This window comes from Leucoraja erinacea, chromosome 4 (genome assembly GCF_028641065.1).
Source record: "Leucoraja erinacea ecotype New England chromosome 4, Leri_hhj_1, whole genome shotgun sequence".
Taxonomy (NCBI): Eukaryota; Metazoa; Chordata; class Chondrichthyes; order Rajiformes; family Rajidae; genus Leucoraja; species Leucoraja erinaceus.
The window spans coordinates 4,104,066-4,122,265 of NC_073380.1; the positions used below are offsets into that span (position 1 = coordinate 4,104,066).

An 18,200-nucleotide genomic window follows, 5' to 3' on the forward strand; every position below is an offset into this window, starting at 1 on the left:
CTCCTCATCTCCTTCCTAAAGGAACATCCTTTATTTCTGAGGCTGTGACCTCTAGTCCTAGACTCTCCCACAAGTGGAAACATCCTCTCCACATCCACTCTATCCAGGCCTTTCACTATTTGGTGAGTTTCAATGAGGTGTCCCCTCATCCTTCTAAACTCCAGCGAGTACAGGCCCAGTGCCGACAAACGCACATCATATGTTAACCCACTAAGCCTCCGCAGTAGGGTCTCATTGGCTGAGCTGATGAGTTAGCTTTTGGATAGGAGGTTGCAGGTGGTTGCCGGAGGTTGCAGGTGGTTGCCGGAGGTTGCAGGTAGTGGAAGCAGGTAGGGAGACTGACAAAAACCTCTGGGAACCTACGGGAACCGCACGGAAACCTTGGGCGGGGCGCAAAGTCTCCAGAGGTTTCCGTTCAGGTTTCCTAAGTGGGACAGGGGCATGAGGTGTCGACCAGGAAATAATCATTCCTTAAAACATCAAATAATTTAAAACATTCCATATGCAGCCGATGTCCACAAAATGTGTGGTATGAATATTCTGTTGAACTATTAGCACTTGTGTTTCTGTTTCTCAGTTTGTGTCGTGTAATACAGATATAATCTGCAATACCCGCTGTGGGTCAGAGCTGTGATGATTATTCCGTGAGATTGCAAGCACGAGTCTACATGAAGATCATTCTACAATGGACCTGCCAGCCCACACTGGAACAACCCACACATCACCTTGTATTAGACAATAGACAATAGGTGCAGGAGTAGGCCATTCGGCCCTTCGAGCCAGCACCGCCATTCAATGTGATTATGGCTGATCATCCACAATCAGTACCCCGTACCTGCCTTCTCCTCATATCGCCTGACTCCACTATCTTTAAGAGCCCTATCTAGTTCTCTCTCGGAAGTATCCAGAGAAAACGGCCTCCACCGCCCTCTGAGGCAGAGAATTCCATAGACTCACAACTCTCTGTGTGAAAAAGTGTTTCCTCGTCTCCATTCTAACTGGCCGACCCCTTATTCTTAAACTGTACCTCCCCCAATTCTTAAACTGTGGCCCCCTTAACAATGGTTCTGGACTCCCCCCTTCTAACATCGGGAACAAGCCCAGTTTCCTGCCTCTAGCGTTCACGCTCCAAGCCCTTAACATTGTAATCTTATATACAGTTTCAATAAAGATCTCCTCTCAGTCCTCTCTAAACTTTATTAATCCCAGAGTGCACAAGAAACATAGCCGAGAGCAGACCCATCCATCGAGCCCGCACCGCATATGACACACTAAACTGACTGTTCCCGCTGAGACACACCCACAAGACACATCATCCCTGTGAACCTGGATCTCCTGGGGGAGGCATTGTAATTGTGGTCTACAGTGTACTACAATGTACTACAGAGGAGATCACTACTAATAGTGTACTACAGTCACCCCAGCCCGTAGTCCCTCCCCTTGGCAGCTAAAAAACGACATTTTATCTTAAATATAGAAAGTTTCTTTATTAATCCCAGGATGAAATTGATCAGCCCCCCCTTATTCTGCACACATAAAACACATGAAATTAAAGTGCCAAGCCACCCAGAACCAGCGACACCATGGTCATAGAGTTATCCAGCCCCACTTGCCCATGCTGACCAACATGCCCCATCTATGCCACCCCCCCACCTGCCCACATTTGGCCCTCAATGGATCACGAGCCAACCAGCTTTTCTCCAGATCCAAGCCCATGCTTTATTTTATCTGTATAAGGGTCTCGACCCGAAACATCACCCATTCCTTCCCTCCAGAGATGCAGCCTGTCCCGCTGAGATACTCCAGCATTTTGTGTCTATCTTTACTAGAGTAATGAGATGTATCGCATAGCCGTCATTAATGTTCATCCCCGACTCTCCTTGGGAAGGCATTTCTCACACATTTGCACTGGTCGGTGAAACATATAGTTTTATTTCAATGACATATCATCTGTCTGAGATGTCCCTCTGCCCACCTCACCAAAGGCATGCGGCATTTCCAGCAAGCTTCATGTTCATGTGATAGGAGCAGAATTAGGCCATTCGGCCCATCAGGTTTGCTCCACCATTCATTCATGTCTGATCTATCTCTCCCTCCTAACCCCATTCTCCTGCCTTCTCCCCATAGCCCATGACACCCGTATTAATCAAGAATGCAGCGAGTAGAGCTGCTGCCGTAAAGCGCCAGAGACCTGGGTTCCATCCCGACTACGGGTGCTGTCTGTACGGAGTCTGCACGTTCTCCCCGTGACCTGCGTGGGTTTTCTCCGGGTGCTCCGGTTTCCTCCCACACTCCAAAGACGTACAGGTTTCTAAGTTAATTGGCTTGGTGTAAATGTAAATTGTCCCAGTGTCATAGAGTTACAGTATTACAGCGTGGTAACAGGCCCTTCGGCCAAACTTGTCCATACTAGATAACATGTAACATCTTCATTGGTCCCACCTACCTGCGTTTGGCCCATATCTCTCAAAACCTGTCTCAGTGTGTGTGTGTGTGTGTGTGTGTGTGTGTGTGTGTGTGTGTGTGTGTGTGTGTGTGTGTGTGTGTGTGTGTGTGTATGTGTGTGTGTATGTGTGTGTGTTTGTGTGTGTGTGTATGTGTGTGTGTGTGTGTGTGTGTGTGTGTGTACATATGTGTGTGCGTGTGTGTGTGTGTGTAGGATAGTGTTATTTTCAGTTGAGTTTATTGTCCCGTGTACCGAGGTACAGTGATAAGCTTTTGTTGCGTGCTAACCAGTCAGCGGAAAGACAATACATGATTACAATCGATCCATCCACAGTGTACAGATACATGATAAGGGAATAACGTTTAGTGCAAGGTAAAGCCAGTAAAGTCCGATCAAGGATAGTCCGAGGGTCACCAATGAGGTAGATAATAGTTCAGGACTGCTCTCTGGTTGTGGTAGGATGGTTCAGTTGCCTGATAACAGCTATGATAGCATTACAACAGACAATAGACAATATGTGCAGGAGTAGGTCATTCTACCCTTCGAGCCAGCACCGCCATTCAATGTGATCATGGCTGATCATCCCCAATCAGTACCCCGTTCCTGCCGTCTCACCATATCCCCCGACTCCGCTATCTTTAAGAGCTTTATTGAGCGTGGGGTGATTGTTGGTCTGCGTGGACACGGTGGGCCGAAGGGCATGTTTTCACGCTGTATCTCTGAACTAATCAAGTTGATGGGAGGCAGTCTCTTACCAGGAGCAGGGCCCGTTGGAAGGGTCTGGCGCCCGGTGCCATGATGAGGTTCATGCCGGTGATCTCGGCATCACGGCCTTCCCCCGCGATGGTGACGCTGGCCGGAGACCCACCAAAGTAACCGACGTTCCTCTGTAGCCATCGCAACGCCATCATCTGGTCCCAAAGACCCCAGTTACCGGGCAGCTCGTCAGTGCCTGCAGTGACACGAGCATTTTCATTTTAGTTTGGACATAATTCAGATTCAGATTCAGATTCAATTTTAATTGTCATTGTCAGTGTACAGTACAGAGACAACGAAATGCATTATGCATAACACAGAGAGTTCCAGCATTTTGGGTTTCAGAAAGGACTGCAGATGCTGGAAAAATCAAAGGTAGACAAAAATGCTGGAGAAACTCAGCGGGTGAGGCAGCATCTATGGAGCGAAGGAACAGGTGACATTTCGGGTAGAAACATCACCTATTCCTTCACTCCATAGATGCTGCCTCACCGCTGAGTTTCTCCAGCATTTAAGTCTACCAGCATTTTGTGTCAGTCAGTGGAAAGACAATACGTGATTACAATCGAGCCGTCCACAGTGTACAGATACATGAACAGGGAATAACGTTTAGTGCAAGGTAAAGCCAGCAAAGTCCGATCAAGGATAGTCCGGGGGTCACCAATGAGGTGGATAGTAGTTCAGGACCGCTCTCTGGTTGTGGTAGGATGGTTCAGATGCCTGATAACAGCTGGGAAGAGACTCGGGAGGGTGAGAGGGATTTACCGTCAGTGAGGAATCCGAACAGCCCCACACGGTAGCTTGCCACCACCACCAGGATATTCCCCACAGCCGCCAGGGAGGAGCCGTCGATGCCGGAGCTGCTGCCACCGCCGGTGTAGTCCTGGGCTCCGTTGTGGAAGAAGATCAACACAGGCACTGGCCCGATCTGTGCCGGGACCAAGACAGAGTGTTACTGCCACACCTCACGCCCCCAACACTTCACCCCCATTCATCCCCGCTGCTGGCAACGCTAACACCAAAACCCAACCGGACACAATCAGAAACGGGCGGCACGGTGGCGCAGCGGTAGAGTTGCTGCCTCACAGCGCCAGAGACCCGGGTTCCATCCTGACTACGGGCGCTGTCTGTACGGAGTTTGTACGTTCTCCCCCGTGACCTGCGTGGGTTTTCTCCGGGTGCTCCGGTTTCCTCCCACACTCCAAAGACGTACAGGTTTGTTGATTAATTGGCTTCAGTAATGATTGTAAATTGTCCCTAGTGTGTGTAGGATAGTGTCAGTGTGCGGGGATCGCTGGTCGGTGCAGACTCGGTGGGCTGAAGGGCCTGTTTCCGCGCTGTATCTCTAAACTAAACTAAACTAAACTAATCTAGACTAAGATAAGCCACTGGGAGAGAGCAGTGCGAGTGATGATTGGTGGTTCCAGACAGTAACGTGTACGAGGAATACATTGTCAGCTTGTTTACTGCCTGTCCTCCGTTACGCCAGGAAATCCAAACCTGCCTTCCAGGTTTCCTTCCCTCCACAGATGCTGCCGGTCCCGCTGAGCTACTCTGTGTCTATCTGTGTTCCAGGAAAGACAGACGATGCTGGAAACAGGACAGGAATGGAAGAGTGAAGAGTGGGTCTTGAAGGGGAGGAGGATCGGGGGTGGATTTCTGGACAAGGAGATGTTGACAGTTTTGGCAAAAAGCTCTGATGTATCTGTGACAACATTCCACAGTGGAATCGTATTGTCTTCCAGATCCCAGCACCGGGCTTGTATTAACTGTAGCAGGTAATGTTTTAGAAAGATCTTGCTCTGTAGAGGAGGCACGGTGGCGCAGCGGTAGAGTTCCTGCCTCACAGCGTCAGGGACCCGGGTGCCATCCCGACTATGGGTGCTGTCTGTACGGAGTTTGCATGTTCGCCCCGTGACCTGAGTGGGTTTTCTCAGAGTGCTCCGGATTCCTCCCACACTTCAAAGACGTACAGGTTTGCAGGTTAATTGGCTTCAGTAAATTGCCCCCTAGTGTGTAGAGAGTGGATGAGGAAGTGGGATAACACTACACAATAGACAATAGGTGCAGGAGTAGGCCATTCGGCCCTTCTAGCCAGCACCCCCATTCAATGTGATCATGGCTGATCATCCCCAATCAGTACCCCGTTCCTGCCTTCTCCCCATATCCCCTGACTCCGCTATCTTCACGCCCCAGAAGAGAAGAAGCAGTACTGTCCACACATGTGTACACATCCACCGTGACAGAGCAGCCCAATCACCAGCCCTTCTACACTAGGCACAGACAAGCAGCATGGAAACAGGCCCTTTGGCGCAACTAGCCCAACATGTCCCAGCTACACCAACCCCAGCTGCCCGCGTTTGGCCCATATCTCTCCAAACCTGCCCTATCCATGTACCTGTCCGAATGTCTTCAATATCATCACGTAGCTGTTATTACCAACAAAGCAGAAAAAGACACACATTGTGCAGAAAGGAACTGCAGGCGCTGGTTTACATTGAAGCCAGGCACAAAATGCTGGAGTAATTCACCAGGACAGGCAGCATCTCTGGAGAGAAAGAATGGGTGACGTTTCAGATCGAGAAACGAGACTTTGAGTCGAGTTTGAAGAAGGGTCTTGATCCCAAACATCACCCATTCCTCCTATCCAGGGCAGCTGCCTGACCTGCTGATGTATTCCAGCACTTTGTGTCTTTTTTGTAAACCAGTATCTGCAGTTCCTTGTGTCCACACATGACTTACAATGGATGTTGGTGCAAATATGTTCATGTAGAGGCAATCTTCACCCACAGTGGAGTAAACAGCCTTTGCATTCCCGGCTTGGAGGCAGCTGGGTCTGATGGACACAGATTGGGAACATTAGATTCACATTAAAAACAGTTCAAGGTTAATTTTCACTGAGGACCACAGTGTAAACATTGCTTGCGTTAAATTGTCTGCCTGATGTGCCCTGAATTTGTTTTGTTTTTCTCACCGTTCTGGTAAACCTCGTCTACAACCTCTCTCTGTAGCTGAACACCTCTAATCCCGGCACCGTTCTGGTGAACCTCCTCTGCACCGTCTCCACATCCCCCCTGTAATGGGGGCAACCAGAACTGCACTCAATACTCCACATGCAGCCTGACATAAGTCCTATAAAGCTGCATTGTGACTTCCCGACTCTTGGACTCAACATACTGACTATTGAAGGCAAGTGTAACATACACCTTTTTTACTGCTCTGTCTGATGTTCATGGAGCTATGAACCTTTGTACATCAACAGTGTTGAGGGTCCTGCCATCAACAACATACTTTCCATTTATATTTCACCTCCAAAGTGCAATCTCCATTAAACTCCATCTGCCATTTTTCTGCCCACATTTCCACCTGATCCACCTATTGCCAACCTTCCTCACTATCCACATCTCCCCTCGCTTAGTTACCTGCAATAGATCCCACCAGGCAATAGAGACTTATCCCTTATCCACATTGATGTTCCCCAAGAGCCCAACACCTCTGAAGAAGAGTCTCGACCCGAAACGTCACCTATTCCTTCGCTCCATAGATTCTGTCTCACCCGCTGAGTTTCTCCAGCACTTTTGTCTCTTCGATTTTTCCAGCATCTGCAGTTCTTTCTTAAACACCTCTTTCTTGATATCACCAGGCTCTCTGCATCGTTAACTTTACCCGCCCAGCTCTCACTGCCCTCTCTATATCCTTCTCCCTCAGACTCTTTAATTGGTCTGTACTAGACTCTTGCACAAACTGTTATTCCCTTTATCCTGTATCTGTACACTGTGGACAGCTTGATCCTAATCATGTGTTGTCTTTCTGCTGACTGGTTAGCACGCAACAAGATGCTTTTCACTGTACCTCGGTACACGTGACAATAAACTACACTTGATGAAGCCCTCATTCCGTGCCTCAAACACATCAACCCGTTTCACAGAACAATCCCCTTGAGTAAGCTGACCCTTTCCCGAGCTCCCCTCCTCCTTAGTATATGGGTGAGATTCTCCTTAACGTTACTGGCCAAGGACCTTGTGTTGAATATACTGGAGTTCAGCCAGACAATTGTCAATCTCTGGAGTAATTGCAGTTCCGATGATGATCCATCCATAACTGTCCACGTTACTTCAACCAATGAATCAATCAGAGGTGACTATTTTTTTCTCTTTTTACTTATTTACTGGAAATTCTATTGTCCAACAGCCTCTCTAGCTCCATCTTTTCCAAACTATGAAACTTGACTATCATCGCTTGCCAAACAAGCCCAGAATCTGGATCGTTTCCCATAGTTTCAATGCCGCAGACTCAATTATCTGTGACTCTGCGCTGGCCCCTCTCAAAGGCAACATTATTCATAAGGTCATTAGTGATAGGAGCAGCATTGGGCCATTCGGCCCATCAAGTCCACTCCACCATATAATCATGGCTGATCTATCTCTCCCTCCTAATCCCATTCTCCTGCCTTCTCCCCATAACCCCTGACACCCGTACTAATCAAGAATCTATCTATCTCTGCTTTAAAAATATCCACTGACCTGGTCTCCACAGCCGTCTGTGGCAAAGAATTCTACAGATTCACCACCCTCTGACTAAAGAAATCCCTCCTCATCTCCTTCCTAAAGATACGTCCTTTAATTCTGAGGCTGTGACCTCTGGTCCTAGACTCTGCCACTAGTGGAAACATCATCTCCATATTCACTCTATCCAAGCCTTTCACTATTCTGTACGTTTCAATGAGCCCCCCCCCCCCTCATTCTTCTAAACAGCAGTTGAATGGACCATCAACTTTGAGTATAGGAGCAGGGAGGTTCTACTGCAGTTGTACAGGGTCTTGGTGAGACCACACCTGGAGTATTGCGTACAGTTTTGGTCTCCAAAACTGAGGAAGGACATTATTGCCATAGAGGGAGTGCAGAGAAGATTCACCAGACTGATTCCTGGGATGTCAGGGTTGTCTTATGAAGAAAGACTGGATAGACTTGGGTTATACTCTCTAGAATTTAGAAGATTGAGAGGGGATCTTATAGAAACTTACAAAATTCTTAAGGGGTTGGACAGGCTAGATGCAGGAAGATTGTTCCCGATGTTAGGGAAGTCCAGGACAAGGGGTCACAGCTTAAGGATAAAGGGGAAATCCTTTAAAACCGAGATGAGAAGAACTTTTTTCACACAGAGAGTGATGAATCTCTGGAACTCTCTGCCACAGAGGGTAGTTGAGGCCAGTTCATTGGCTATATTTAAGAGGGAGTTAGATGTGGCACTTCTGGCTAAGGGGATCAGAGGGTATGGAGAGAAGGCAGGTACGGGATACTGAGTTGGATGATCAGCCATGATCATATTGAATGGCGGTGCAGGCTCGAAGGGCAGAATGGCCTACTCCTGCACCTAATTTCTATGTTTCTATGTCCTAGTATGTACATGCTCCATCAGGTCAAGGTCTTGTTCACCTGTAGAAGGTGGCGTTCCAATGCCCGGTCCAGTTGAAGGGTTCTGGGGCCTGAAACCGCCCGTTGCCGGTGGGTGGAGCTGCGTATGGAACGCCCAGGAATCTCTTCACCTCCTTCCATCCCTCACCAACACGGGTCCCTTGGGATTTTCCAAACAGAATTCCATGGCCCGGGATGACTACAGAGGTCAGCTGGGGCTGGCTCTCGGACAACAGAGGGTCTGCATTGAAAATAAATAGTTTAGTTTAGTTTAGAGATACAGCACAGAAACAGGCCCTTCGGCCCACCGAGTCTGCACTGTCCAGCGATCCCCGCACACTAACACCATCCTACACACACTAGGGACAATTGTTACATTTACACCAAGCCAATTAACCTACAAACCTGCACATCTTTGGAGTGTGGGAGGAAACCGAAGATCTCGGAGAAAACCCACGCAGGTCACGGGGCGAACGTAGAAACTCCGTACAGACAGCACCTGTAGTCGGGATGGAACCCGGGTCTCTGGCGCTGCATTCGCTGTGAGGCAGCAACTCTACCACTGCGCTACCGTGTCATATTACTGGCACCCATTTCTCTCCGGGTGGAAATATGTGACAGGGAGAGAAGCAGCTGGCACCAGGAATGTTCACGACACAGCAGGTGGTCCAATGGATGGCCGGGAGGCAGGTAACTGGGACATGTTGGGTAAGTTGGGACGAAGGGCCTGTTTCCACGATGTATCACTCTATGACGCTATGACCTCCCGGGGAATAGTTTGAGGAACGGTGACGATTGTGACTCACCTGTACAGGTGTGAACATCGGGGCAGCAGTCGGCATAATCGGCACACTTCACGTTGCACTGACACGCCTCACCAGGACGATAATCACCACAGCGACCAACGCAGGGACCTACCACTGGTGAGAAAACAAACCGTGTTAGATGGACACAGAGTAACTCTCAGGGGATCTTATAGAAACTTACAACATTCTTAAGGGGTTGGACAGGCTAGATGCAGGGAGATTGTTCCCGATGTTGGGGAAGTCCAGAACTAGGGGTCACAGTTTAAGGATAAAGGGGAAGTCTTTTTGGACTGAGATGAGAAAATCATTTTTTGCACAGAGACTGGTGAATCTCTGGAACTCTCTGCCACAGAAGGTAGTTGAGGCCAGTTCATTGGCTATATTTAAGAGGGAGTTTGATTTGGCCCTTGTGGCTAAATGGATCGGGTGGTATGGAGAGAAGGCAGGGATGGGATACTGAGTTGGATGATCAGCCATGATCATATTGAATGGCGGTGCAGGCTCGAAGGGCCGAATGGCCTACTCCTGCACCTATTTTCTATGTTTCTATGTTTCTAACTCAGGAATAACCTTCCACCATCACACCACTAGTCACAGGCCTCCAGTCCGAGAAGCACCCTCAGCTTCCTTCCATGGAGTCAATGTTCTATCCATTCAGCGATCTCTCCTTGGATCCCATGCGATCTAACCTTCCAGAGCAGCCTACCATGTGGAACCTTGTCAAAGGCCTCACTGAAGTCCAAGTGGACAACGCCAACTGCCCTGCCCTCGTCTGCCACCTTGGTGACAACTGACAACTCGAACGGTTTGTGAGACACAGATGGAGGAACATAAATGTGAGACTATTTTGGCCGGAGGCTGAGCCTCACCTGTTGCAGGTACTCACCTGTCCTGTGGTAGATGATGTCGGCTGCCTCTCTGAGCACCAGTCGGCAGTGGAGAGTGTGCTGCCGGTGTCCACAGGTGTGGGTGTCGGGGTAAAGGACACACCTGAGCCCACTCACCTGGGGCTGCAGAGTGACTGTAGCACAACTGCGATTGGAGGCACAGGCTGCGGGGAAACAAGCAGCAATAGGCTAACATCACCTCCTTGGGCAAAACAACTTGGACTTCACTTCAGTTCAGTTCAGTTTTGTTTAGTTAAGTTTATTGTCAAGTGTACCAAGATACATTGGAAAGCACAAACAAGTCAACATCATCTCGTTGGGCGAAACAACTGGGACTTTAGTTTTGTGTAGTTTAGTTTATTGTCACGTGAAATAGGTACAGTGAAAAGGGCTTTATTCTTTGGAGCGCAGAAGGTTAAAGGGGGACTTGATAGAGGTCTTTAAAATGATGAGAGGGATAGACAGAGTTGACGTGGATAAGCTTTTCCCACTGAGAGTAGGGAAGATTCAAACAAGAGGATATAATTTGAGAATTAAGGGACAGAAGTTTAGGGGTAATATGAGGGGGAACTTCTTTACTCAGAGAGTGGTGGCTGCGTGGAATGAGCTTCCAGTGGAAGTGGTGGAGGCAGGTTCGATGTTATCATTTAAAAATAAATTTGATAGGTATATTGACGGGAAAGGAGTGGAGGGTTATGGTCTGAGTGCAGGTAGATGGGACTAGGGTAGAATAAGTGTTCGGCACAGACTAGAAGGGCCGAGATGGCCAGTTTCCGTGCTGTAATTGTTATATGTTATATGTTATATGTTAAAAGCTTTTGTTGCTTGCTAGCCAGTCATTGGAAAGACTGTGCACGATTACGATCGAGCCGTCCATAGTGTACAGATGTAGAACATAGAACATGACCCCACAGGGACAGGCCCTTCAGCCCACAATGCCTGTGCTGAGCAAGTTTGCAACACTGAGCAGCCAGCAACAGTGTGACAGAGTGTGAGGTGATTCGATCGCTGGTCGGCGTGGGCCCGGTGGGCCGAAGGGCCTGTTTCCGCGCTGAATCCCTAAACTACACTAACTAATACTCAGTGATGTATTGCCGCTATCTGCTGCTGTATCTCACCCCTCACACAGTTGATTGTCCGTGTCTGGGTGTTTACCTGAGAGGCACCAATCCCTGGCTTCACGGATAAACTCTTCAGTCGGTTCAGGAGCATCGCTGCTGACGTGGAAAACATCAAAGTAGGACATGGTTGAGTCAAGGATCGGAGATACCCGCAGTATCTGCCAGTTATCCAGTGATGCTGCAAACAAAAGCAACACAACAGTAATAATCGTAATAGTAATAATAACAGCAGCAATAATAGTAATAATAGTAATAATAACAGCAGCAATAACAGTAATAGTAATAATAACAGCAGCAATAATAGTAATAATCGTAATAGTAATAATAACAGCAGCAATAATAGTAATAATAACAGCAGCAATAACAGTAATAGTAATAATAACAGCAGCAATAATAGTAATAATTGTAATAGTAATTACAGCAGCAATAATAGTAATAGTAATAACAACAGCAGCAATAACAGTAATAGTAGTAATTACAGCAGCAATAACAGTAATAGTGATAATAACAGCAGCAATAACAGGCATAGTGATAATAACAGCAGCAATAACAGTAATAGTAGTAATTACAGCAGCAATAATAGTAATAGTGATAATAACAGCGGTAATAATTGTAATAGTAATATTAACAGCAGTAATAATAGTAATAGTAATATTAACAGTGGTAATAATTGTAATAGTAATAATAACAGCAGTAATAATAGTAATAGTTATAATAACAGTGGTAATAATTGTAATAGTAATAAAGGCAGCAGTAATAATAGTAATAGTAATAATATCAGTACTAATAAAATTAATAATAATGACCCATTCCTTCTCTCCAGAGATGTTACCTGTCCCGCTGAGTTACTCCAGCACTCTGTGTCTATCTTCGGTATAAACCAGGATCTGCATTTCCTTCCTGCACATATAGTCTTTGTAACAAATGGGATTTAACTGCAGGCCTGACTAACCCTTCCCTTAGCCTCAAGTCTCAAATAGATAATCATCTTCTCCCCAGCCACAACCTGCACACTACGTTTCCTATACATTCCCTGGGGCTTGAGAATGGTGTCAGACTGGTGACTCTGTCCACTGCTACACATGTGTACTATACCTGGGATGCATCTCAGTGCTTGTGTATGGTGATACTTGTATTCAACTGTAAAATTAATTTCACTGTACCACATGCGACAAATGGTACCAATATCACCATTGTCTTTTTCACACAGAGGGTGGTGGGTGTATGGAACGAGCTGCCAGAGGAGGTAGTTGAGGCTGGGACTATCCTAACGTTTAAGTAACAGTTAGACAGGTACATGAATAGACAGGTTTGGATGGATATGGACCAAACGCAGGCCGGTGGGACTAGTGTAGCTGGGACATTGTTGGCCGGTGTGGGTGAGTTGGGCCAAGGGGCCTGTTCCCACACTAGATCACTCACTCTGTCACTATCAATACATCAGTAACTGGACCAAATTCTCTGGTGCTGAAGTTGGGAATATTCTGCAGTTTTGAAATTGAATGTCTATTTTATCCATTATTTGATACTTCAGAGAGTGGACAGACCACAAGGTGAGTGTCTGTTGGTATGTGTGGGTGACGTGTTCACATCTCACAGCCAGTGGAGGTGACATTCAAGTGGTGACCATGTAGTGGGGAGCTGCCCGAGCTGGGCGTGACCCTTGTGGTGGTGTTGTGGGGGCTGTGTGTCTGCTGCTGGACTCTTCACCAGGAAGCCAGGTTTCTCTGTCAAGCCAGGTGATGTTCACCACGTCTGTGGTGTTCACCGTCTTCCTGTGGGCCACTATTCTCATCTTGTGTGGTTTCCCGGAGATGAACGGAGACAGAACCAATATGGAGACGAACACAGCATCGCCTTTAACACAGACACGTCCACTCTTATCATCAAATGGTTAATTTCCTTGGTGTTGGGTGGGGGGGGGGGGGGGGTGGGGATGGGGACGGGCACAAGTAGGAGTGGGGGTGTGGGGTCGGGGACGGGCACAAGTAGGGGTGGGTGTGGGGGTGGGGATGTTTGACGTACCTCTCTGTTGGGGGGGGGGTGTGATGGGGGCGGGGGGTGGGGGGATGGGGTACCTCTGGGGATGGGGGTGGGGGTGGGGACGGGCACATGTGGGGGTGGGGTGTGATGGGGCCGGGGGTGGGAGGGGTGGGATGTTTGACGTACCTCTCTGTTGTGGGGGTGGGGTGGGGGGGGGGGTGGGGGTGGGGGGGGGGGGGTGGGGGTGGGGGGGGTGGGGGGTGGGGTGGGGTGGGGGTTGGGGGGGGGTGGGGGGTGGGGGTGGGGTTGGGGGGTGGGGGGGGTGGGGATGGGGTGCGGGGGGGTGGGGTGGGGGTGGGGTGTGATGGGGGGGATGGGGGTGGGGGGGGGGGATGTTTGACGTACCTCTCTGTTGTGGGGGTGGGGGTGGGGGTGGGGGTGGGGGGGTGGGGGGTGGGGGGGGGTGGGGGTGGGGGTGGGGGATGGGTGCGGGCACATGTGGGGGTGGGGTGTGATGGGGACGGGCGGGTGGGGTGGGATGTTTGACGTACCTCTCTGTGTGGGGGGGGGGGGTGGGGTGGGGGGTGGGGGTAGGGGGAGGGGTGGGGGTGGGGTGGGGGTGGGGATGATGGGATGGGTGCGGGCACATGTGGGGGTGGGGTGTGATGGGGGGTGGGGTGGGTGTGGATGGAGCCGGGGGTGGGGGGGGGTGGGGGGGGGGGGGTGGGGGGGGGGGGGGGGGACGGGGGGGGGGGGGGGGTGGGGGGGTGGGGGGTGGGGACGGGCACATGAGTGGGGGGCACACAAGGGGGGTGGGGTGTGATGGGGCCGGGCGGGTGGGGTGGGGTGGGATGTTTGACGTACCTCTCTGTTGTGGGGGTGGGGGTCTTGCTTTGGGACACATGTTCTCCACACGGTTCCACTGGTTCACTGCAAACACACCAACAGCCGGTTACACATTGGCGTACACGGTCATACGTGTTAGGAGCAGAATTAGACCATTCGGCCCATCGAGTCTACTCCGCCATTCAATCATGGCTCTAAACCTGGGCCAATGAAGGTTCTGCCTGGTTGTCCATCTCTGCATCCCACACTGGAGCTGCTATAGGCTTAAGGTGAGAGGAGAGAGATGGAAGACAGACCTCAGGGACAACGTCTTCACTCTGAGGGTGGTCCGTGTGTGGAACGAGCTGCCAGAGGAAGTTGTGGAAACAGACAATGACAACCATTGAAACATATCTGGACAGATACATGGATAGGAAAGTTTCAGAGGGCTGGCCCAGAATGCAAACGTGGTCGGCATGGACAAGGTGGGCCGAAGGGCTTGTATCTGCGCAGAACAACTCCATGACTCTGTGCTCTATCTCACTCAACAATGAGTGCCCAGGGATCACAGTACTGTGGTGGCCTTTACAGTCACAGACATGCAGAAGGTACAGAGCTTGAATGCTCACACCACCAGGCTCAGGAACAGCTTCTTCCCCTCTGTTATCAGGCTTCTGAACGATCTTTCCGTGAGCTAGGGTACTGTCCGATTCACATCTACCCCATTGCGGACATTGGACTACAATGCTGAGAACTATATTCTGCACTCTGTATCTTCCCCTTTGCTCAACCTGTTGGACTTGACAACAGCTTGATTGTAGTGATGTACGTTATATCTGCTTTGATTGGATAGCATCCAAAACCAAGCTCTTCAGTGTGCCTCGATGCACGTGATATCACCCTCAACAAACACCTCACATCCTGAACTGGGTTCCTCATGGAGCCATTTGTGACATTGCATTGGGCACAGCGCTGTCTTCACCATGTTCTGCCTTCATCCATCACTGCCCATTGGGCCATCACTGACAGTGGACACCTCCTGGTCCACACGTGTGTACACAGTGCCCGACCCCAGCCTGACCCGCTGAGTTACTCCAGCACTCTGTGTAACGTCACCTATCCATGTTCTCCACAGATGCTGCCTGACCCGCTGAGCTACTCCAGCACTCTGTGTCACTTTGTGCCAACATGTGTTTTGATTCAAACTTCCACTAAAAGGCATAGAGTGATACAATGTGGAAACAGGCCCTTCGGCCCAACTTGCCCACACCGACCAACATCCCCATCTACACTAGTCCCACCTGCCCGCGTTTGGTCCATTTCCCTCTATCCATGTACCAGTCTAACTGTTTCTCTAACGTTGGGGAGAGTTCATTCCTTTTACTGATGTTTGGAGCTGGGTTTTGTGTCAATGGAAACACAAGTGATGCCACAGAGCTGTCCCGCACCTGGTCAACATAAATCACGGCACGTTTCACCGAGGTGATGTCGGAGCTGCCAGAAGCAGATGAGGAAAATAATCAATGTGTCAGAGCGTCTCTGCGGGAACATAAAACACTAGCAGATGGTGCTGCAGCTTAGACGGCAGGGTCCAAGGTCCCTCTGTACTAACACACGGTGATACAGGCTGGCACACTGGAACATGCAGCAACATCACACCAGTGATCCAACTCACATCAACACATTCCTCTAATCTAATGCATGTATTTATTTAGCAATTATTAATTAAATTAGTCATTCGTAATTAAAAGCGAATGTGTCACCCCATCCAAACCCAAATTAAATTGGATTTCTTAAATTTACTTTGATCCAAAAACAGTGTAAAATTAAAGTGTAAGTAACGAAGTGTAAAATCAAACTTAGATTTATAGGTAAAGATGTAGCTGTTGTTGTTCTTGTCACTTGTTGTTAGTGCGTCAGTGCGGGGACTTGAACCAGTAACATCCGTTTCACTAAAGTTCATCATTTTACTTCAGTAAAGAACAGAAAGATATGTTTTCTTAAATGAGGCGTCTTTAATTACTAATGACTTTGGTGCCTTCCCACACACAGTGGGAAACTTTCATTCTGCTGTGTAGGGATGTTTTATGTCAAATTCTATAGTGTGTGTTCTTTATTTTTTTTATTGTATGGCTGTTTGGGAATTGAATTTCACTGTGCCATCTGGCGCATGTGACAATTAAATGTATCTTGAATCTCTTGATCTTGATCTAATGATAGTCTAGTTTAGTTTAGAGATACAGCGCGGAAACAGGCCCTTCAGCCCGCTGAGTTCGCACCGACCAACGATCCCCGCACACTTAAGGGCCTGTCCCACTTAGGAGACCCAAATAGCAACCTCTGGTGACCTTACCCACCACCCAAAAAAAATCAAGGTGGAGGTGACCTGCAACCTGCTACCACCTCCCACGCATATGTTGAAAACCTTCCTCGACTATGAAGAAAACCGGCTTCGACTAGACCTGCGACTAAAAAATAATTGATTTTTAAAACGGCAACCTATTTCTAGTTGAGGCCGGTTTTAATCATGATGAAAAATAGCAGATGAAGCCTTGATCACCGCGGAAACCACTTTCGACCAAAACCTCCGGTGACCCCATGCAAACCTTGGGTGGGCGGTGGGCGGTGGGGCGGTGGGCGGCGCGACTCACGTCAGAGCGGCCACGGCAGTTCTTCTATCGTTTTGGGGTTTTTTTAACTGGTTTTTATGTAGTTTTTATTTTTTTGATGGGGTATGTGTGTGTGTGTGTGGGGGGGGGCGGGGGGTGGGGGGGGGGGAAACTTTTAAAATGTTTCCCCTGCACGGAGAACCCGCCCTTTCCCTGTCGGGCCTCCGTTGTCGTTGGGGCTGCACCGTGGAGCGGCCTCCAGCAGGAACGTCCTGGGGCTCCAGTCGCGGAGCTGCGGACCTACTCACCATCACGGAGCTGGCCAAGTCTGGAGCGGGAGGAGCGGTGGTGGCGCGCTGCTGCGACCCGACCCCGTGGATTCGGAGGCTTACCGCAGGTCTGGTGGACAGTGACACGGGAGCCCGCGGGTCCCTGCTAGGAGACCGCTTTTCGGGGCTTCTGCAACGGCGACTTCTCCCGCCCGAGTCGCGGGGTCGAGGATGACCTGGAGCGGGGCCTTACATCATCGCCCGGCGTGGCTTCAACGGCTGCGGGACATTGCCAGCGCCCGCCCGCGGCTCCAACAACAAGATCCGGAGCGGGGCCTTGCATCACCCGGTGCGGCGTTAATGGCCGCGGGACAATTGTTATCGCCCGCCGGGGGCTCTGACTTGGACTCTGACATCGGGGGGAGAGGGAAGTGCAGGGGAGAGATACGTTTTTTTTGCCTTCCATCACAGCGAGGTGGAGATGCGCTGTGATGGATGTCTGTGTAAATTGTGTTGTGTCTTGGGTCTTTTTTTTCTTGTATGTATGACTGCAGAAACAACATTTCACTTGAGCCTCTATGAGGTTCAAGTGACAAATAAATTGTATTGTATTGTATTGTATTGTATTGTATTGTATTGTAAAGGTCACCAGAGGTTGCTGTTTAGGTCTTCTAAGTGGGACAGGCTAGTGGGACAGTGGGACTACCCTACACACACACTAGGGACAAGTTACAGTTTTACAGAAGCCATTTAAGAGTGTGGGAGGAAACCGGAGCACCCGGAGAAAACCCACGCAGGTCACGGGGAGAACGTACAAACTCTGTACAGACAGAGCCTGTAGTCAGGAAGGAACCCGGGTGTCTGGTGCTGTGAGGCAGCAACTCTACCGCTGCACCACCGAGCTGGCCCAATGATGGTTGATCAGATGAAGAATTCAATTTTTATATTTAATTCGGAAAAAATATAATGATTTCCTATAACTTGCGTTCTGGAACATGAGATATAATACTTTTAATAAAATGTTCACTGAGCTGAACAGCAGTGATCGATGGTTGGCATGGACTCGGTGGGACGAAGAGCCTGT

The 18,200-nt window shown here is 49.3% G+C and overlaps 1 protein-coding gene across 1 annotated transcript in view; it reads right to left on the minus strand.

The window, feature by feature from the left end:
• Window positions 1-18,200, minus strand: part of tg (thyroglobulin) — a 129,716-nt gene that overhangs the window by 66,619 nt on the left and 44,897 nt on the right. Inside the window, exons 15-22 of the mRNA XM_055633421.1 lie at window positions 14,278-14,343; window positions 11,465-11,608; window positions 10,309-10,473; window positions 9,423-9,536; window positions 8,638-8,857; window positions 5,945-6,038; window positions 3,968-4,130; window positions 3,202-3,398 (exon numbers count right to left, since the gene is read on the minus strand). Of these exons, the coding sequence (XP_055489396.1) occupies window positions 3,202-3,398; window positions 3,968-4,130; window positions 5,945-6,038; window positions 8,638-8,857; window positions 9,423-9,536; window positions 10,309-10,473; window positions 11,465-11,608; window positions 14,278-14,343 (1,163 nt within the window). The remainder of the gene's footprint in view (window positions 1-3,201; window positions 3,399-3,967; window positions 4,131-5,944; window positions 6,039-8,637; window positions 8,858-9,422; window positions 9,537-10,308; window positions 10,474-11,464; window positions 11,609-14,277; window positions 14,344-18,200) is intronic.